The sequence below is a fragment of the Pelodiscus sinensis genome, chromosome 1 (genome assembly GCF_049634645.1).
Source record: "Pelodiscus sinensis isolate JC-2024 chromosome 1, ASM4963464v1, whole genome shotgun sequence".
NCBI classification, from domain to species: domain Eukaryota; kingdom Metazoa; phylum Chordata; order Testudines; family Trionychidae; genus Pelodiscus; species Pelodiscus sinensis.
This window is the reverse complement of record NC_134711.1, coordinates 127,644,979-127,667,878: the sequence shown is the minus strand read 5'-3', so window position 1 is coordinate 127,667,878 and position 22,900 is coordinate 127,644,979. Positions and strand designations below refer to the sequence as shown.

General features: G+C 45.1%; 1 protein-coding gene across 2 annotated transcripts in view; it reads right to left on the bottom strand.

Moving 5' to 3' along the window:
• TTC38 (tetratricopeptide repeat domain 38) overlaps positions 1-6,046 on the bottom strand; it is a 29,525-nt gene extending 23,479 nt beyond the window's left edge. Inside the window, exons 1-5 of one of the 2 annotated variants that reach the window (XM_025180910.2) lie at positions 5,842-6,046; positions 3,719-3,796; positions 2,900-2,981; positions 1,000-1,171; positions 163-336 (exon numbers count right to left, since the gene is read on the bottom strand). In XM_025180910.2, the coding sequence (XP_025036695.1) occupies positions 163-336; positions 1,000-1,171; positions 2,900-2,981; positions 3,719-3,796; positions 5,842-5,865 (530 nt within the window). In that variant the 5' untranslated portion in view covers positions 5,866-6,046. The remainder of the gene's footprint in view (positions 1-162; positions 337-999; positions 1,172-2,899; positions 2,982-3,718; positions 3,797-5,841) is intronic. The other variant, XM_006115479.4, reaches the window with a different exon arrangement.
• Between the last annotated feature and the right edge of the window lie 16,854 nt (positions 6,047-22,900).

Here is a 22,900-nt window from a genome sequence, read left to right as displayed (position 1 = left end):
CTCCTTTAGCTATCCTCAAACAGAGATTACAGGGACTACCAGAGTTTGTGTGCTGCCCCTACAGACATTGCTGACCAGAGACATCTTAATTTATGTATACAAGGCACATTCACACAGAAGTGGAGATCCATAGAAAACATCTGAAGATCAACTCTTGCATACCTACTAAGAGGAATATTAGGAGTCCAATGAGGATATACACGGGCAACAGAGTCTCGCATCTGTGTAAGATATCCAAGATAAAAGTAAGCGTCATGGGCAAATTTGAGAGCTAACATATCAGTTGGATGATCCTGCAGAATTTTATCCCATATGTCACAAGCTTTAGGAAGACACCTACAGAGAAAAAAAAAACATTATTTATTGACAGGGCCAGCATAATCGAATTGCCTGAATCTCATTATCTCTCAACTTATACTCCAGTCAAATAAAAAAATCTACTGACAGTTCCCTATCTTGAAAGAACATCTCTGTGTATACATGAGTGCCCCAGGAAGGCAGTTTAACACTTTCTAGACAACATGTAAAAGGTATTCTTTGTTACTAGTAGTGCAGGGAGCACAGGGATTCCTTTGGGTCTTCAGGGGGCGGGGATTCCTTTTAGATCCTGATACTGCAAGTTGATCCATGTAAAAAGAGATTTACCTCAACAGATAGCTTCTTTAAAATCAACATGGCTCCACAAAAGCACAGGGATTCAGCCATGAAAATCAAATACCATGGGTCAGGGCTTTGGTGATCTCGTCTCTTGCCTTTGTTATTAAATAACTCCCACACCACGCTAAAATTTCCAGTGATTATACGTTTACATAAATACCCATTAGTTTACATCCATACTTTGCATACTAGATTAAGCATTTAATTATTTAAGTGGAATGAAATATGCCAGAGTAACAGTAAAAATGTGAACAGAAATGGCAACACACAACCACGCTGTACATAGTCTGAATGATACAAATCAAACCCTCTCCACTCCTCTCCTAAAAGCCAACCACTTACCCACTGGCAAACATGTCTAGTGCAGACACATGTAGCTTCTCCCTCTCAGTCAATGACTGCGATTCTGAGAGTGCCATCATCTTTTTCATCGCACTGTCCAGCTCTTTGTCTAATCTCACTGAACTCCCAGTGCCAATCAGAACCAAGCCATTGGCAATCACATGTCCCATCGCTAAAGAAAGCATAATGGAAAAATTTAGACACATAGAACTACAGGCAATTTAACAGATGAAGAAAGTCTAGGCTAAACTGTTAAGATATATTTAAATGGGAGCCACAGGGAGTAGATGGCAGGAGTACTAGAGACAGGTTAGGACCTCACAGAAAGTCCAGGTATCTAAGGAAGAACCATACACTAGACAGCATTCCTTGAAGTCAGCGGCAGCCCCACTGTGGGAAAGCTGCTAGCAGTCCCGCACTACTTTACCTAAAGCAGTGGTCTCCAACCTTTTTAACCACGAGATCACTTTTTCAATGTAAGATCTACCTCAAACTCAAACATCCTTGCCCCCACTTCCTTCCCACCTCTTCTTTGAGGCCCTGCCCCTGCTCCATCCCTTCTCCAGGACCTCACCCTTCTCACTCCATCCCTCTTCCTCCACCATCCTCACTTTCACCAGGCTGGGGTAAGGAGTTTGGGTGCAGAGGGACTCACGTCTGGGGCAGGAGGTTGGGTTTAGGAGGAGGTTCAGGGCTGGGACGAGTTCAAGATGCAGCATCTGGCTGGGCACTGTTTAGCTGAGACAGCTTACTCCCACCCTACCCCTGCACTACTCTTGAAAGCGGCTGGCATGTACAGCATGGCTCCATGTGCTGCCCTTTGTCTACGTGCACTGAGCCCACAGCTTCTACTGAACACAGTTTCCCATTATTGATCAGTGGGAGCTGCAGGAGTGGTGTCTGCAGGCAAGGGCTGCTGTGGAGACCCCCCCCCTGCTCTGCCATTCTCAGGGGCTGCAGGGACATGCCAGCCACTTCCAGGAGCAGCAGTTACCATAGGGATGACTACTCCAGTCACAGCAGGTTAGGCGTTTTAGAGCTCACTACTCAAAGAATCACATTTAAACGTAAGAGAGAAATAAAAATTATGAAATGCACAGACCAGTCAAAACCCGAAAAATAACCTACTTTGCAAGCCGTAAAAGAAGTAACAACAGCCCCGCATATACGTGTTGGGTCAGGTGATGAGAGGGAAGGACAGTGTGTATTAGTGAGACTGACAGACACACACACTGTGTGAGAATGACAGGGGTTTGCATTGCTAAGCTCCCTCCAACCCCTTCTCTCTGTGTGGAGATGGGGTACATGAGTGGGTGGAGGAGAGACACCCTGGCATCAATGCCCCCCTTCTTCTCCCTCCCACAGCCTGCACAGCAAGCAGGAGGCTCCCAAGGGGGAAGCTCCAAAGCAGAGAGCAGGAGCAGCATGACAGTGGGTGCAGGGACTACTGAAGTGCCAGCACTTGAGAGCTTCCTGGTCAAACCAGTCAGGATCACCTGTCAGAGTCTCCAAGATCTACCGGTAGATCCCAATCTGCTAGTTGGGGACCACTGACCTAAAGGGTCCATAGCCACTGAGCCTCGCCGTTCACATTGGTTCCAGCTCACTGTTTCTAGCCACAGGAAGCCCGGGAAGCTCATTGGTTAACAGCATACACATTTACATGTTTATATCCCTAAATCTTAGTTCATAAGACATCAATATTTCCCTCCTATTATTTCACGTTTGCTTTTTTAAAAATTATCACACTCAAGGAAAGAAAAAAAAAGGCCGGCTAGAAAAAGTTCTAAATGAAAACAAAGCTATACTAACCTAGCCGTTCAGCTTGTGTGTATGTGGAATAAGTTAACCATATAAAACTGCTGTACTGCATATCAAGCAATTAAAAAGTTATACTTACTAAAAGTTGGATCTGCAGCATGTAACTTGGAGAGACATCCCTCTATACCTCCTAGACTCTTATCATTGGTCCATGTAACATACTGTAAAATAGAGCATGAAAACTGACTAGAAACCAAGTGAAATCAATGTTTGTATTCATGCTTCCAGTTGACTGAAATTTAAAAGTAAACAACATAAATGGTAAAAAGTGAGACTTTATTTTTTTCAGTGGTAATTATCTCTGGCCAGGTCTACCCTCCAAAGTTAGATTATAAGGTATCGTCTCTCAACCTATTCATGTATGTCTATACTCAAATTTGCCTCCAGCCAACATAAGCACTCTATTACAGTGGGGTAGTAACTAGGGATGTTAACTGAATAATAGATTAGGCTCATGAATTCTTATCAGTTACTCGACTACCCTATAGTCCTTGGGAGTAGGGCTGGCAGTGAGTGTGCTCTGGCTCCACTCCCAAGGAGCTGCCTACCACTCTGAGCTGTTAGCACTGCACACCACAGCACACCAAACCGTGCATCAACACAAGTACCGTAGGTTAGTATATGCAGTGCCAATCCAATTAACCAAATATGCATGCATATGAGTGATATGCTAACTGTGGTAACTTTAGGTCAATGTAATTTGCATTGCCCAAAGTTTGTAGGACAGACAGTGCCTTTGATGTCATCGATAATATATAAGGAAATCAGTTTCTTTACAACAGAGTTTTGTTAACCTGACTTTCCTTTTGATTCAGAAAGAGGAAACAATTTAATAACCAGCTGCCAACAACACTATTTTATGCTTGCAGTTCAAATAATAATTTATCAAAACCCATACCTGAGTAAGTGTGGCATCAAACATTTTGCAGGCCTCATTACTTGTGGTGGATAGGACAAGTCCAGCATCCTGCCAGGCCTATATGAAAAACAAATAGTGAGACTATTCATTGAACACATTGATTTTCCGGATGTCACATTAGGTGACCTCTAAGAAGCAGAAGAGTGGATTTCCAATAGATTTCATCTACCTAAAATTTTACATGAAGCTAAGCCAGGTAAGTCTTTTACTCTACTAAAATTATATTTGAGGAATCTTCTGAATGGTATAGGGAAGATGGAATGGAAGTGGTGAAAGACAGACAAGAAAAAATGCATCAGGATATGTCTGCCAACGATATGATACAGATCTTGTAATTTTAGAACCAGTCTCTCTTTAAACCTCAGTGGCATGCTAGTTTCAACATTTCAGGTACCTTTCAAAATGGATATGTGGCAAAATGAAATCCTTACTTTGCTACCTGTCCAAATCAACAACCCCAATTATACCTAAGGCCAATTACCTGCTGTTTTAAATCCACTTAAGTAAACTGAGTTACATCAGCAGAAATTTGACCTAAGGATTACTTTATAGGAGCTAGTAGGGCAGAGGTGCATCTCATGTGATAACTGAGGTTTTAGATCTACACAGCAATGTACTGCTAGACAGAAGACTTCCATTATCTGGATGGGGTGATTTATGCTTTACACACAGGTGTGGTTGGCTGTAGTAAACTGCTTCACTTTTGTCCTTAAAAATATTCCTAAAAGAATCCCAATAGTGAGATGAGAAATTTGATGACCATTCAAAAAATCCATAATCTGACATCAAATTGTTGGTGCAACCTTAATTCTGCTCCTTTGTGCATCTGCATGCTTTCCTTATATAATACAGTAAAACTCCATTGGTCCGATATCCAATGCTCCGGCACTCCTGATCGTCCGGCATCATCGGGAACCCGGAAGTGCTCCGGGCAACCGGACAATTGGAGCTGCTCTGCGCCCGGCTTCCTCGATTCAGCCGCTGCTGAAACTGACCAGCAGCTGAATCGAGGAAGCTGGGGGCAGAGCAGCTGGGGTGCTGCCAGGTTGGTCCTGTAGCGCTACCCCTCGGGGCTGCAGGACCAACCCGGCAGCACCCCAGCTGCTCTTGGGGATGCTTGGAGTAGAGCAGCTGGAGTGCTGCCAGGTTGGTCCCGCAGCGCCGAGGGGTGGTGCTATGGGACCAACCTGGCAGCACCCCAGCTGCTCTGCTGCAGGTGTCCCGATTCAGCCGCTGCTGAAACTGACCAGCAGCAGCTGAATCGGGGACACCTGGGGCAGAGCCAGACTATCAGAAGGGGAGGCTATGAGGAGTCTGGGGTGGCACACCCCACCCCATCCCACCCCACCCCAGACCACTCATAGCCCTGCCTTCCAATAGTCCGGCATATTTGATAATTCAGCACCATGCGGGTCCTAAAGGTGCCGGATTATCGGAAGTTTACTGTATACTATTTCTTTTGCAGAGGATGCATGAACAAGGGAGCAGAATTAAGGCGGCACCAAACTTTATATGCCGGATCAATTTTGCAACCTAAACCTTCTTTTACTTTAGATTTTTGCATGTAATCCCAACGCACAGATTTCCCTCTCTCTGTCTTTAAAGATCTCACTAAAGCCTCATAAGATTGCGTGAGCTCCTCGGGACGCAGAGCCATGTCCATCAGATTTTATCCAGGATATAATGCCAGGCGAACTTAAAGGACCTGTGGTCAAACGCAAAAGCTCAGCTCCAAAGATCGCCCACGGCAGCGGCACGGGTCAGAATGACACCCCCCTGCGAGAGAGAGGGCTCACTCCTCGTTTTCAGACAGATGTGACCCGCTTGCATGAGGGATGGGACCCAGGAGTCCTGACCCTTAGCACCGAGTCAGCTCCCAACCCCAGCACGGGCGCCGGCAAATGGGGGGGGACTGTGGGAACTGTGCGTGTGTGTCAGGCGGGGTGGGAGCAGTCACACGGGGGGGGGGGGGGGCTGCTAAGAGGCTGGCCAGGGCGAGGAGCCGGGCTGAGAGAGGCAGAGACAAATCTATCCCGGCAATGTCCTCTGAGAGGAAGAGACCGCAGCCCCCCGTCCCCTGTTCCTGGCCGCGCTCCCCTCACCTTGCAGTCCCTCAGCTGCACCATGGTCTCCGCTCCCTGCTCTGCCCCTCGCGCCGCAGCCCGGGCCAGCCCCCAGCAGGGAGACACCGCCCCAAGCGGGGCGGGACACAGGGCGGGGGCGGCAGCGCCCCGAGCTGGCAGCGGCCCCGGGGCTCACAGCAGGCTGCGGCAGAGGTTACCCGCGCTCCCACTTAGGGGGCAAAAGACTGGGCTGGCCAAGAGCCTGGCTCAGCGGGGGGGAGGAGCGGGCACGTGGCCCGGTGTAATGTAGACAGCTCCTAGCTGGAGATTGTCCTACTTCCCGCTAGTTTCTGGGTACTGAGCATGGGCAGACACACTGAGCATGCTCAGCTGTTCTCTTGCAGCCATTGCCCTTCTCTCTGCCTCTCCTAGGGCTCTGGAGCTCCAGGGGGTGGCTGAGTTAGTCTATGTAACAGGATAAACTTAAAACCCCAAAACTGGGCTGGTAGCACTTTATAGACTAACAAACCATGTAGATCGTGTCGTGAGTTTCCTTCAGATGAGCAGAGTTTTTGCTTAGTCCATGTTAAAAGCATTTAAAAAGGGAGAAAAGTGGCTCAACAGAGGAGGTGGCTTAACATTGACCTGGCAAGGGGCTAAAGCAGATGCAGGCAGGGTTAGGATCTGTTCTGGGGCAAACTCAGGTCTGGTGGGGGTAGGGGAGCCAGGTAAACTCTTCAACACAGAGTGCAAAGTGCACAGGCACTAATAAACCATCTTGTTCGTCTTTAAAGTGCTACACAGTCCTGTTTTTTGTTTCAGCTACCCCAGACTAACACGGCTACATTTCTATCAGGCAGAGCAGGAGGGCTAAAAACAGCTTCCCCAGTGGGAATGAGGCACAAGTCAAAGGGTAGCTGTGGCAAGGGGGCTTTTTTATTTGCTTAAACATTTTTTTAATCATTTATTCACCTTGGAGGCACTGAGCATGCTCTGAGGCTGTAGTTAGTAATTGAGCCTAGGAAAGTTGTGGAATCTCCTTCACTGGAGATATTTAAGAGCAGGTTTGACAGGCATCTGTCAGGGATGGTCTAGAACCGTGGTCCCCAACCCGGTGCCCGCGGGCGCCATGGCGCCCGTCGGGCTCTTTACATGCGCCTGCGGAGCAATCTGGGCTGGCAGGTGCCAGCCCCGGGCGCATGGCCAGTCCCGGCCCCGGGTGTGCCGCGCGTGCCGGTGCTGACCCTGACCCACGCCCCCGGGGGCGCCGCGCGTGCCCTTGCCGGCTCCGGCCCCGGCCTTGACCCCGCCCTCTGGCGCCCAGCAGGCGAACGGCCACGCCCCCTGGCGCCCGACAACCTGAAAAGGTTGGGGACCACTGGTCTAGAAGGTGCTTGGTCCTGCCATGAGGGCGGGGGACTGGGCTGGATGATCTCTCAAGGTCCCTTCCAGTTCTGTGATTTCTGGCTCTGGTATCCGGCTCCAGGCTGCCTATTGGGAAGTAGGGATGTGAAAAACTATTCGACTATCCGATAAGCAAAAGCTTATCTGATGGTTGATGCACTAGTTGTTTCCTCCCCTCCTCCCCCCCTCTTGCTGCCTCAATGAGGAGGGGAGGCTTCAGAGCAGCTGCACCATGGGGAGCGGGGGGGCCAACTGAGGACTCCAGCTGACCCTGGCTCCACACCGCGCTCTGCTTTGAAACGCTGTGGAGAGAGACCCATACTGCGTTTCAAAGCAGCAGCACCACTTGGAGCCCAGGGTCAGCGGGGGATTCCTCAGCTGTCCCCTGGCTCCAGGCCACGTTTCAAAGTGACAACGCCACGTAGAGCCAGTGTCAGCGGAGGAGGCCTCAGCTGGTCCCCAGCTCCACGCAGTGCTGCCGCTTTGAAATGTCGCAGGGAGCAAGGGACCAATATAGGGTTGCTAGGTGTCCAATATTTAACCGGACAATCCGTTTTTTGGGCCCTCTGTTAGGAAAAAATTTCTGAAAATACCGGACATGTGCAATGTCTGGTATTTTCTGGTTTTCCGGCTGGGCGCCCGACAGAAGCCTGGTGGGGGCGAGGGGAGTGGCTGGGAGGTGGGGCATGATCGGTGCTGGGAGTCTCTGGTTGCGTCTGACGTAGAAGTGACACCTTGGGGAGGAGGAGACCCTCTGGTCATGCTCCTGAGTGCTGTTCAAGCATGTTGTGGAGCCATAGCCAGACTTGCTCGTGCTTCGCTGGGACCATGCATGGGACGGGCAGCATCCTGGGATCTGCATGTGCCCTGGCCATTCCCGCTCCCTGCTGGCCGATTCTCTCCCCACCCCCTGGCCAGCCCTGCTCCCCCTGACACCCTCCCGACAAGCCCTGCTTCCTGCCGGCTGCTTCTCCTCCTCCCGATGTCCCTTGGCCAGCGCTCTCCCTGACCCCCCCCCCCATCTCCCCCGGCCAGCCCCATACAAAGATTAAGGCAAGACTACACAACACACAGGCCTCATTTAAGTCAGTTCTGCTGATATTAATAAAATGCAGTATTTACCCGATTTCCACCCATATGACAGCACTTTTAATGAGCAATGCCAGTCCAGGAATTTAACTACAAATGCATATCAACAGAAGACTATTGACTACTTTTTTTTTTTTTGGCTCCCACCTGCGGGCCGTGTGTTGAGCTTCACATATGCCCAAAGCAAACTGCAGGCTGCAAACAAATGGGCCACATGTTGAGTAGCCCTGCTCTAAGGGCATGTCCACACAGCAGCATTATTTCAGAATAACTGACATTATTCCAAAATAACAAAGAGTGAGTCTACACAGCAAGACATTATTTTGAAATAACAGTGAGCTGGAGGACTGTTTACTCTGAGACTATGTCTAGACTGCAGGCTTCTTTTGGAAGAAGCTTTTCTGGAAGAGATATTCCAGAAAAACTTTTTTCAAAAGAGAGCGTCCACACAGCAAAATTGCAACGAAAAAGTGATGTGCTTTCTTGAAAGATAACGTCCACATTGATTGGATTCTATCTTGCATTTACGTTGTGATTAGTATGGATGCAGTAACCACCAGGGCACCTGTGTTATTTCTGAGAGTCCTCTTCTTCCGAAAGAACTCCCTCTTCTGCATCCACACGCACCTTTTTCCGGAAAAGGCTTCCTCCTCATAGAAAGAGGTTTACTGCTGTTGGAAAAACCCTCCATTCTTTCGAATTTCTTTGAAAAAATGCAATAGCAGTAGGGATGTAAGTATAGTTTTTCTGGAAAAACACTGCAGTGTAGACATACCCTGACTCCTGTAACCCTCATTTCATGAGGAGTAAGGGAAGTAGAAGGAAGAGTGTTCTTCAAATTCTCGCAGTGTCGACAGCACCAAAAGCCAAATTAAGCTATTTCTACTTCAGCTACACAATTGACATAGCTGAAGTTGCATAGCTTAATTTGACTTTTGCTCTGCAATGTAGACATGCCCTAAAGTGCCACAGGACAACTTTCATAGAATTAGTGAGATTCCATATGCACTGTTTTCCCTTATTTCCTGTTAGTAAATGTAACAGACTCCTCCTTCACCTCTTGTTCAGTGAGCTTGTGGCTGTTCTTCCCCTTCTGAAGTATGGTGGTGTGTGCACAGTTCAGACAGCACTCTGGGATTCTTCAACATAAAATCATTTTTATTGTGGTTATAGACCATTCCCCCAAAGCAGATGTGAGCAAGGATACCAGGTATTCAGAACATCTTGAATATAAGAAAAATTAATGCAGATACATTCAAGGAATAAAGGTTTTACAGGAGGCGGAGACAGATAAGTGTAAAAGATAATATTCTGCCATACCTCGCCTTAGGGCAAGCAGAGCAATACTGTTGCTTTCAGCCTCATGCCTTCAGGCCCCCTGCTGCCCGCTGCCCACCCTCTTGCTTGCTGCCCTAGCTGGGAGGAGTGGCACAGCCAGCCACCTTGGGCCTCCCAAACTCAACAGTGTGTCAACAGTGCCTTTGTAGCAAAGAAGGCTAATAGCAAATTAGAGTGCATGAGGAGAAGCCCTGCCAGCAGATCTAGAGAAGTGTTTGTTCTCCTTTAACATTATGTCTTTGAGAAACCTAGAGCCAGCAGGGCAGGCCCAGTGATCTCACTGGGCTGCCTATTGTATAGTATAGTGATAGAAATGTAGCCGTGTTAGTCTGGGGTAGCTGAAACAAAATACAGGACTATGTAGCACTTTAAAGACTAACAAGATGATTTATTAGATGATGAGCTTTTGATCTGAGGCAGTGGGTCTGGCCCATGAAAGCTCATCATCTAATAAACCATCTTGTTAGTCTTTAAAGTGCTACATAGTCCTGTATTTTATTGTATAGTATGTGGGTGGGGAGAGGTATGTAGAGGTGCTTTTCTATCTTCTCCCAGGCTCTTACTGCAATTGCAGGGTTGGCACATCCTATGTGGCTAGTACAATTCTATAGAAGACTGTTACCTGATGCATTGGTTCAAACCCCCAATTGCATGAACACCTTGTCCATTGGAGGCACATGGCTCCCACTTCCTGGCCCTATTGTCAGCAGTGGTTCTATAGGGCCAGAGCATGCTGCAGTTCTGGTGGAGCGAACAAGAAATGGCTTGGGAGTAGTGGCAAGTAGCTTATTTTGGCACCCCTTATTCCTTTCATGAACTTGAATGGCAACACCATTGTCTACTTTGGCAGTGCACAACCTTGCAATTATAGTGTTATCCTGCTTTATGATAAGCATAAGACCAATGTGCTCTCCTGAAAAGCAATGATTAGCATGCTTTAAACCAGGGGTGGGGAACCTCAGGCCCAGGGGCCATATGTGGCCCTTAGCTTGCCTGGTTACAGCCCTTGAGGGGCTGTAACACACAAAATCTATTAGGCTGAGTCCCCCTAGGATCTGGTGTGAGAGGGAAATGTGGGGAGTATCTTTCTCCTTCTGACTCAGGGACCACTATGAGTTTTTTTCCCCTGCTTTTGACTCATATGCAGCCCCCCACTGATTTTTCTATGGGTCAGTGTCCCCTTACCCAAAAAAGGTTCCCCACTCTTGTCAATAATTTGTTTAAACATCCACTTTCTTTGCTTACTGCTGTCCTGCCAGACACAGGTAGGTTGGAGGTGTGCCAGAAGCTCAAGCAATGATGCTGAATCACCAAATTAAGCTTTCCAAAGAAGATCTAGTATGTCTGCTAATGCAGAATTGTCTCTATTTTGATTCTTTTAATTCCATAAAAACTAAGTGATTATGGAACTAATTATTATTTTCATTGGAATAACAGATTTAAGATTCAACCCATCACATGAACAGCTGATGCCTTCCGAATAAGTCACCCGGTCAGTGGTGAATTTGGTCTCAACTCATCACGTTCTGTCAAGAGGCATCTAAAGGAGATAAGGGGTAGTGGTGGAGAACAAGGTTTGGGAGGAAGTGAAAAAAAAAGCTATAAATACAGGGCTCAGAATTGTAGCAACAGGCTTTTCTGTTTCCTGGTTTAGTAAATAAACTTGCCAGAGCAAAAAAAGAGTAGTAGATGCTCAGAATTTCAGTGTGTTGCACTTAAGAGTTTTCAATGAAAATCAGCATAGAAAACAGCACAGCTATATTTTCAAATGCCCATACTGTTTACCTCGACCACAAACACAACACAAGACATAGACTAATAAGTGAGTGCTATTCCCTTTCCCATTTCTAACCCTCCCGTTAACTTTCCCTATTTTCACAGTGACATGGCTCTGAAAATCACAAAGCCCAAGAAATCTGAGATAATTTTTTTTTCTCCTTCCTCCAAGATCCTAAAAGCTTCCTCGTTCGAGCTCATCTTTTGCCACTAACCATCGATTCCTACTCTGGTGCCTTACCTCATAATCCTTATACATAAGAAACATTTGAAAAAAGATATCTCATACACAGACTACCCACTCACATTAATTTCATCTTCTTTACCTAACTGTTGTTTATATTTTGTCTAGTTTTGTCTAGGGAAATGTAATAGGAAAATTAATAACAGTGAGCAAAGGTCCCTTCATATCTGGGAGGCTGGAAATATTTTCATTACTTAAAAGTTAGGAGTCTGATTCTCCTCTCATTTGCGCTTGTGTTAATCAGGACTAACTCCATGGAAGTCAGTGGAGCTATTGTAGTGTAAGATAATTTGATTTTAACTGTTAGTTCTTTCATCTGCCCTTCATAGGTATACTCCTATAATATCTTGAATATTGAGCCTGCTCACCTGTTCATGTGAGCAATTCTTGTGATTTTTACTAACACAAGACTGGCACAATAAATAGCTGAAACAGATCACTAGAATAAGTTAGATCCCAAATAAACTTCATGTGGCATCATGATAGTATTTATATGTTCACGTATGTTTTATTTTGTAATTCACTAAATATATTGCTGCATACTAGAAACTAAAGTATTTTATAGCTAACTTGTTAGACTGCTAATAAATGGGTCAAATCAACCAGCCCAGTTTGTTGAAGTTGAGCAAACTAAGTATTTGACAATTGCTGCAATTTTTGAGCAAAGATTAAACACAGAACTATGCTGCTGTTTATTTACTTGTTTGCATATCATTTTATTTGTACTTTACAAAGTTTAAAAATCATCACAATTTGTGCTTTCCTAAATATAATTCCTATTAATACATATATTGGAATCTAAGTTCCCCCAAGTGGTTATGCAGCTTCCTGCTAAGCCCCACACAAATGCTCAGGGCTGTAGCGAGGAGAAATCTCTCCCCAAGCCCTGAAGCTGCAGAGGCCAGCATAAGGAAGCCTTTCTCCACCAGCCCCAGGAGGGAGCTACTGCAGCTGGTGGAAAGGGGCCCTTCCCCCACTGGCCCCAGCAGGCAGCCATTCAGGTAAGATGAAATCCTACTCTCCTGCCCCCAACTTGAGCCCCCCACCCAGCCCTGAGCACCCTTCTGCTCCTGCACCCAAAGCCCTCATCCCTGGCCTCACCCCAAAGCCCACACCCCTGTTCCAGAGCCTGCACTTCCAAACCTCTCCACCCCAGCCTCATCCCACAGCCTGCACCCCCCAGATAGAGCCCTTGCACTCCAAACTTCTGTCCTAGCCCTGAGCCCCTCAACCCCAGCCCTACCCTAGACCCTAGAGGTGTGTCTAATCTTAATTTGAGAATCATCACCCTACAGACACCGGAATTCTGGTTTTGACATCCTAAATCACAGAAAAATATATTATGGTACTTAGCAAACTGGAAGCAATTAATTATTATATTGGTGTGCCTCACAATGGGAAAATATTATTCAGAAGAACATTTCAATTAACTTGCTTACTTGGCAAGTTTTTAAAGAGTCATTAAGAGCTCATTAGTGGTTTTGTGATCTTTGACCTCTATCAGACACATGAGAATGTGGACATCGTTGAAAAGCCAAACATGATCTTTGGTGTGCTTCTTTGCGAGATGGATAACTTCATTCCACCTGTGTCCCACCTTTACACCTAGGAATAATATACATGATTTCAAATAAAAACTCCACATGCATAATTATGCCACTTGACATTAACTCCCAATTTCATTCAGTACCAGAAACTTTGATTATAAGTTTAAATAACCACCTCTGGACTTAGCAGACTTTGCAGCTAGGTTTCAGTGATAAATCTCCCACTTTTAGCAAACATTTTATTGATTATCTCCAAATACACTTTGTCCTGGTCTATACAAAATACATAGCTGGATTCAGCTTCCCTTAAGCAGAGCCACCACAGTGTCTGCACTGTGGTAGGCTGATAGGAGCACATGCTTCTGTTGACTTCCCTTATTCCTTGCAAAATGAGACGTACAGGATGCCTTTGGGGACTGCCTTCAGCATTTGATTTGGGGGTCTACACTAGCCCCACTGTATTGAATGCTAGAAGATTGACCTCCGGAAAGTCGATCTTTTCCATGGTGTAGACATGCCCCTTGTGTCACTGATATCCTGGACCCCATTGATAAGGTGCAGGTCTAATAATTGCATCAATGACTTCCTCCTGAACAAAGATGACAGAAAATATTGCCCAAAGTCATTATTCTGGATGTGTGTGGGGCATATGATTACTAAAGCAAACTGCAGATGAGGGCCCCATGACTGGCAGCAGTAGAGCTCTGTGAAAATTATTATTGACAACTGTGATGATGTGGGGACAGTCTGTCTTCTCTCATAAATTATGGTTGATATTATGAAATTGCTGTGTCAAGGAAAACCTCTGTATGTGTAACCACCACAAGCTGTCAGAATTATGTTATATCTTCCCCAGATCTCCACAAAATGGATCATAAATACCACTATTACTTTGTAACAAGACATTTTTGAAAAACTAAACACCAAAACAGGCACAACAAGACCTTTTATACAGGCTCCTTATTAATTTGCTGTGGATTATTTTAGAAAAATTCCTCCATACTTCAGACAGCAAAGAATTTTAACAAATCAGCCTGAAAGGAAAAGACATTACTAAGGAAGAACAACCTTAAGTAGTAATTGGGTTGGTATTTAACCTGCGAGCTCTGATCTTAATCCTGACATCTTAGATTTACAGAAAAACTATTTTATATAATGTTAAACTTGTAGGCTACGTCTACACTGGCCCCTTTTCCGGAAGGGGCATGTAAATTTCACGAGTCGTCGTAGGGAAATCCGCGGGGGATTTAAATATCCCCCGCGGCATTTAAATAAAAATGTCCGCCGCTTTTTTCCGGCTTTTAAAAAAGCCGGAAAAGAGCGTCTAGACTGGCCCCGATCCTCCGGAAAAAGTGCCCTTTTCCGGAGGCTCTTATTCTTACTTTGAAGTAAGAATAAGAGCACTTTTTCCGGAGGATCGGGGCCAGTCTAGACGCTCTTTTCCGGCTTTTTTAAAAGCCGGAAAAAAGCGGCGGACATTTTTATTTAAATGCCGCGGGGGATATTTAAATCCCCCGCGGATTTCCCTACGACGACTCGTGAAATTTACATGCCCCTTCCGGAAAAGGGGCCAGTGTAGACGTAGCCGTAAAGATTATCTTTCTTCCCCTGTTTTTCCAATGCTTCTACATAGGAACTTTGGCAACCTGAGTAAAGATAACAGAATATGAAAGTGGTGCCAATAAAATAATTGGAAAACTCTAAAAAAATAAAATATGGTATGAACTACATTAAATACGATGTGAGAGTTTTGGCACAGATTTAGGAGGACCTCTGTAACTTCACTTGTACTTTAGTCAGCTGAGTTGAGTAATCACTGTAAAATGCTAATTAAACATTTCAAAATAAAACCAGAAAACTATATCCCTTCTTTATATATTTTACATCAAATACAAAATGAAACACATGTACACCATTTCATTTGAACAATGTCTTTTCACTGCACCAGAAATGGTTTATACTCACATGATTGTCATAAATTGTCAAAGCTGCCTCATAGTCACCCTGAAAAACCAAAGGATGATTGTGAACTTTAGGACACAGTATCCAAAGGTGACTGCTAGAGTTTAGTAATAACACATTTAAAAAAGAATATTGGAGATCCCATCAATAAATGTCCATATGAGAATGTGCAATATGCCCAGATTTGGTATGGGAGAAGTGAACAAGTGGGCTACCATCTTATTATTATGTGTATTATAGGCCCCAGGAGGAGAGTAGCTCAAGTCATATTACATAAAAAGTAATTATATATATATAACACAAAATAACTCTATAGTTATCTTGTGGCTTTCATTCAAATCTTAGTCAAAGAGATCTGAAGATATTGAAAGAAAAATTCAGCCTGAGTACATACAGTACTAGATTTACCAGGCAAAATTACCATGGAAATCTCATTTCATTGTACGTGCAAAACAAATTCAATATAAAGTAAATGTTCACGCATGTCTATTAGAAGGGGAACTGTAGGAAGAAAAGTAGCATGGAGAAGTTTTCAATAAAGGAAGGAAGGGGCTTGCTTTATCTTACCCTCCCCAGTTAGGTTGTAACATAAAGTTTTGTATTAATTACTGAACGACAAATTGGGACAAATTACATTAATTAAATGGGAATTTTGCATATGCAAGGACTACAGAAGTGGGAACATCTTTCTATCTCAAAATCAATTTAGAATGTGTTTTTAACATACTTGATTTTCGAATCATAGTAATTTCTCTACATGCCTGTAATGTCTCTAGATTCTTTTAGATTTTGTTTCCTTCTAAAATATCACTTTGGAAAACACTTTAGTAAAGTACAAAACACTGCAAATTATAACTCAGTATTTTCCTTAAAACATTGAAAGGGATGAAGGGAGGAAAGTAGACCAAACTCTTTTTGTCAGGGCTGCCTATTAATATAAGGGTATGTCTACACAGCAAAGTAAAAAGTAAAGTAGGGTCTACACAGCGAAACCTCTATTTCGAAATTAATTCGAAATAGCGGAGCACTTATTTTGAATTTGGTAAACCTCATTCCATGAGGAATAACGCCAAATTGGAAATAGCTATTTCTAAATAAGTGCTATGTAGACACTTATTTCGAAATAGGGGGCCTCCAGCCTTCCCAGGGAGCCATGGTGGCCACTCCAGCCTCAACCAAGAACACTCCTCTCCCTCCCTGCTCCCCGGAGCCCTTAAAGGGGTTGACTCTGGCCACAGTGCCCGTGCCAGCTCCAAGCCTGCCAGCCCAGAGCCAGCAGTCACTGCCCCTGACCCAGTGGCCCTAAAACATGAGCTAGCAAGCCACTGGCAGCCAGCCCTCCACTGCTCCCCGGGAGCAGTCTGCCAGCTCCTAGGACCCTGCCAGGGCCCAGAGAAGGCGGGCGCCTTCCTGGTCCAGGGTGGAGACCATGGACCTTATTCAGGTTTGTGGGGGATGCCCTCAACGTCCATGATCTCTGCACTAGACAGAGGAACACGGCCATGTATGGCAGGATAGCTGCCAGCCTGGCCACCAAAGGCCACATGCGAACCCAGGAGCAGATTTGCATGAAAATCAAATTGGGGATACGGCGAGACCCACAACCCTGAGCCCTGAGCTTCCCCTCCCAATTCTTCCCCTTGCTTCCCCCTTCTAGCTCCCTCCTCCCAGGTTTCCCCCTCCCCTCTCCCACCCTCTCTTCTCCTCTTTCCTGCCTCCTTTCCACAGACTCACCATAGTTCATCCACCTCCCCCCGCCCATTTTGTTAAATAAAGAGCCTAATCCGAACTACCTAGTCCGTGCCGCGTGTAGCCGCGCGGCACGGAGTCCGCACTAGCGGACATTTAAAAATGGCGGCGCCCGGCTTTATGCAAATGAAGCCCGGGAAATTCAAATCCCGGGCTTCATTTGCAACTCCAGTTGCCTACATTACCACCCTAGTTCGAACTAGGGTGGTAGTGTAGACATACCCACAGTGAGTAGAGGCTGTTAAGAACCATTAGCACCTCCATTGTTTGGTTGGTTGTTTAAATCATTAAAGGTGGAAGATAGCATGCTAATGGTCTGAACTGGGATATAGGATGGCTCACACACTATCTTCCACCTTTTAATGATTTAAACAACCAACCAAACAATGGAGGTGCTAATGGTTCTTAACAGCCTCTTGTAACTATTTGTACTATCTACTCACTGTCTCTTTTTCTTCCTGCCCTCCCCTCTTCTCCCCTTTTTCCTCCCCCCCCCCAACCCTCCGCCTTCCCTTATTTATTCTTGCATCTGGACTTATTATACTCCAATCATCTGAAGAAGTGGGTTTTGCCCATGAAAGCTCATGATACCATCTCCATGTTTTGTTAGTCTTTAAGGTGCTACGAGGTGCTATTTGTTGTTTTTTAAGTTTTTCCTGTTACAGACTAACTTGGCTATTCCTCTGAAGTTTATTAATATAAGAATATTCATCGACCTGGAATGGATAGCACATAGATGTAGAAGTGTGCTCATACCTTTTCAATAAAATACAAAGCCCAGTGCCCGTAATTATGGTAAGCAAGCATGTCACAATCCTGAGGAGAGAGAAAATATTTTACTTCCAATGTAAACTGATTTAAGCAGATCTAGAGCATGCAAACCTGAGAGTGTAATAAATCAGTAGATATTACATCAAAAGCTTAAATTGATGTTTCTGTCTGAAAACTTATTCAATAGTCTCACTCAATAGACTTGCTCTTTGTGGATATGCAGAGATACACAAATATGGAACCTCACAATTGAAGTTTTACAGAGCCACTTTTTAGAGCACCACTGCATTTAGAATCAGACGCTAGCTCATTTAATGGCACCTTTATTGGAAAACTTCCACACAGACAGTACTAACTACTTGTCTGCTTTTTCAGCCAGAGACTGACAGCTTAAGGTCAAATACTCCCCTTCATTATGCCAGTGGTTGACGGCAAAAGTCCAGACCCCCAACCACCAGAGGGGCAGGGGATGTCTCCACACCCTGATCCCGCTCCACAGCAGTAGTGCCAGGCAGGAGAAGCACTCTCCAGCAGCTCCCGACCCCATATTTGTCCAAAACTACAGGACAGAGGAAGCCTCCCCCTTAACCCAAACACACCCAAACTGAAACCATGGGATGGGGGAAGCTCCCCCAATAGCTCCCTGTCCCCAGCAGATGCCCCAGGGCAAGGAAGCCCAGTCCCCCACAAAAATTGCAGACTGGCAAGGGAAGCCCCTGTGCCCAAGCCGACTCTCTATCAGAAGCAATAGGGAGGAAGGGAGAAGACCCCAGCGCCTCCCATTTGTCCACTATGGAAGTGGGGAGGGAGGGCGGGCAGCATGGGAAGCCCCAGCACCCAGACCTGGCTGCAGACCTGGGAATGAAGGAATTCTCACCACCTGCTGCAGCCCCGGAGCTGTGGCAGGGGGAAAGAGTTTCTATGGTGTTGGGGGCACGGTCAAGGACGGTGCAGAAAGGAACAAAAGGGATTAAAGGGCTATTGTGGGGGCAGTGAAATGAAGAGCCCGTAGGTGCAACAGGGGTAGGCCCCAACCCCAGGGAAGGGGCAGAAAGAGGTGGGGGGCACAGGCAGAAAGGGTGGGGAGCCTCTCACTTGCTTTGGACCTTAGTCTGCCTCCAATTATGCTGGCACAAACTCACTGAAGATAACAAGGTTGCACCAGCGTAACAAACAGGAATCTGAATAAAAAATAAATATATTGGTGACAACTCACATAATTACAAAAATCATAAAGGGAGACTAAAACTGCTTATTCTTGCCCAAGGGAGAAGTTATAATTGATCTGATCTCGAAAGGGACAGAGTGCTCATTTTAGTGGTGACTACTTCAGTACAAACCTATGACATGTGAGAGAGTTCGCTCGAGGTCAGCATTTGTTGTTGTTTGCATACACCAGAAGTTTATTGTGAGTTGTTTAATATTAAACTACAGCAAGGACTCTACTGATTCAAATGATTAAATGTTTGACATAAAAATGACATTACCAAGTTTAGCCTACACAGAAATTGGTTCCCAATGTCATGCAGCTAAGATTGCTGGGTCCCTTCTCTATGCCTACAATGTAGCCGCTTAGTGCTGAAACACTAAGCTATAAGAAATGCCTAGGAGAAAGGTGTGGCCTATGAGCACTCCTCAAAGAAATTTAAGCATCTGCAGCTCTTGCTACGTTTCAAAAGCAGAGACGCAGCTTCTGGGACCGGGTGTGAGCCGCGACAGCTGAGTCCCAGCTTGTGCCCGGTCCCCCGTTGCGCACCAGCACCATGGAGATGGTGCTGGGGGAAACCAGCTTTTAAGCTGGCTCCCCCCAGCACCGGCTCCTGCTCCCCAAGTAGTGACTCGACTAATTGCTTGCATCCTGCTGAAAATTGAAGCCATGACCCCTTCTTTGCAAATGGCTACAGCTCAGATCACCATTAACCCATTCTCTTCTGATCACTGATCTGTAAGCACAGTATCAGAGAGCCTCTTGGGTTTCCAATGGACAGCAAACTGATAAGTCTTTTGCAGAGCAAGAAGCTTCCTGGGATGCGTATGTGTGTATGTGTGTGCGCATAGCAGTAAAGTTTTCCCACAGTGCACCATAGTCCTAAGACCCTTCTTGTGTCTTGTCTTCTTCCAGGCCCCTCAACTTCTATTGGCTGTAGAATCTCTACAGCTTGGCCATAGTGGAAGCATTTCCATGATGAATTATGGTTAAAGTTCTAAACAGGACCAACAAGCAGGTCCAGTACCAAAGACAGAGGGACTTATGGCTAGACAGCTGCAAAATTAAAATTGCCATTTTGTAACTGTCAGTACTTGGCATATCTATGTCTTCCTAGCTGCTTATTAACTCATGGTACATTTTTTTCTTGTTATTCCTGTGAGGATGTGCTCACACAGGGCCCTAAAGACTGAGTCCACAGTGGCAGTGCATAAAAAACAGAAGCAAAATTCTCCACAAAACCTATGCTAAGTAAAGAATAGGATGTAAATTCAGCAGACCCAAAGGCGCTTTCAAGTGCTTCCTAGAAAATTAAATTGGCATATGGTTTAGAGCTGCAGTTGTGGTGAGTGACGAAGATAGTCTTGCTTCCAGAAAGCTTACAGTCCACAAGAGTCTCAGCAGTAACAAAGACGATTCATAATAACCGTCCTCCCCTGTGATGTTTGCCAGGATAATTTTAGTGACAGGGTTTTATGTACATTTAAAACACAACAGTAGCACCACTGTAGTTGTGTGATTGTAGTACTTTAATGTAGACACTACCTGTACCAACATTAGAGGTAATGCATCTCCCAGAGAGACAGTAGCTGGGTTTATGGAAGATTTCCTCCACTGACCTATAGCTGTCTACAAAGGGATTCAGTTTAGCTTAGGTACCCCTGTCAGCAGTGTAGTTATGCCTTAATTTTCTAGGAAGCACTTGGAAGCACCTTCGTATCTGCTGAATTTAATCTTTTTCTATTAAAACAAATATGTTTATGTTTTTAGCCCTTGCAGAGAAAATCTTTGAAATGTGAATTGCTGTGGTGCTGACTTTGGGCTGGTCTGTGATCACAAGTTACATTGGCACAAAACCATGAAATTGGCTCAGACCAAGAATCCTAGGCATGTAGGCATCTAGTTTAGGCATGTCAAATCCTGTGTAATTAATTAACTGAGTAAACATTATGTTTAACCAGTTAGCCAATTAAAAGCAGGCCCCCTGCTTCCCCACCACAGGCCGGAAAGGAGGGGGGGGGAGTGAGCTGCTCCAGGCCCCACTGGTTAATGGTAACCAGTAAGTATAGTTGCTTATGGATTAACACTTCACATAATCTAGCCCAGTATCCTGCCTTCCAAGAATGCTTCAGAGGGAATGAACAGAATAGGTGATCATCAAGTGATAAGTGAAAAATCCACATTGTGAAAAATTGTTCTCCTGGGCCTCTGATGATAGGACAAGAAGCAATGGGCTTAAAATGCAGCCAAGGAGGTTTAGGTTGGACTTTGGGAAAAATGTCTTGTCATGGTGGTGAAACACTGGAATAAATTGCCTTACAGTTCTAGTGTTCTATGATTGTATGATAGCTATGCCAACCTAGCCCTTGGAATAGACAGTGTTAGGTGGAAGGAAAAATTTTGCAGCTGGTACTGAACTCCTCCCATGGATTTAGGTAGTGTCTGCCCTGGAGTTCTACAGTCATGGCACCAGATGGCAGAGGTAAGCTAAACAATAGCAGTAAGAGATTGATGAACTGCTCTATTCACGCAAATAGGATATTAGGAAATTAATTACGATAATGTAAATGTCAACATTGGAATTGTTCTTGCGGATTATTTTAGCAGAAACATCCAGCTAATGTGCTTTTCCAGTGTGGTTGCCTAGGCCAGAAGTAAAAGATGGACTAGACCTACTGTATTCAGACTGCCACTGTGGTGTGCATTTGCAGTTCACAGTGTGCTTCCTGCTTCCATAGCTCCTTGGAGAATAGCCCACAAGAATTTAGAACATAACATAAGAAAATAAGAATGGCCGTACTGTGACAGACCAAAGGTCTATCTAGCCCAGTAGCCTGTCTGCCGACAGTGGCCAATGCCAGATGCCCCAGAGGGGGTGGACCGAAGACAATGAACAAGCGATTTGTCTCGTGCCATCCATCTCCAGCCTCTGACAAACAGAGGCTAGGGACACCATTTCTATCACCTGGCTAATAGCCTTTTATGGACCTAACCTCCATGAAATTATCTAGCTTCTCTTTAAACTCTGTTATAGTCCTAGCCTTCACAGCCTCCTCTGGCAAGGAGTTCTATAGGTTGAATACTCACTGTATTCAACTTTTATTAGTTTTAAACCTGCTACCCATTAATTTCATTTGATGTTCTCTAGTTCTTCTATTATGGGAACTAATAAATTACTTTTCTTTATTCACCCTCTGCACACCACTCATGATTTTATATCCCTCTATCATATCCCCCCTTAGTCTTCTCTTTTCTAAACTGAAGTCCCAGTTGCTTTAGCTTCTCTTCATAAAATTTAGGGGGGCGGTAGAGAGTAAAAAACTTATGTAGCATATTCAATAGGCTAAACCAGTGTTTCCCAATTTTATTTGGCCATGGAACTCTTTTAAACTTGAAAGAATTTTGCGGAACCCCAATAACAGTCTAATATATGGAGCTGAAAAAGTAGACCACAAATAGATCAGGATAATAATAAACAAATGCTAAACAAGGTCATGAGATCAACATTTAGTTTAATTGTACATATTTAAAAACAAAAATCACATACTATTAATTATTATTTTTTTAAATCATAAAATATTGTTGTAATGGAATTTTCTTGCAGAACCCTTATTTTCTCTTTGTGGAACAAACACCATTTGGTAAACACTGGGCTAAGCACATCTGTGGATCCAAAGCCAACATAACAAAGTCAGGACGAGGTCACTGGAGAAGGAACTGATCTGTGAGCAAGTTTTAAAAACTAGCACCGCTTACTGTACTTGGTTCTGAAATGACTGGGAAGCCGGTGGGGGTATTTGGGCATGGTTCTGGTGGAAGGGCTGTAATGTTTGTAAAGATCGAGTTTAGTTCTTCAGCAGCTCAGGGAGGTTGTTTGGAGCGAGCACCCAATAAAATGATTCTCCTCTCCGCAGCTCCAGTGTGATCAAGGAAGACGGGGAAGGAATTCCTTGAGAAGCCCTGGGGCTGATGGGGCTGATGCCTACCAAGGGTGCAGAGATCGGCACATGC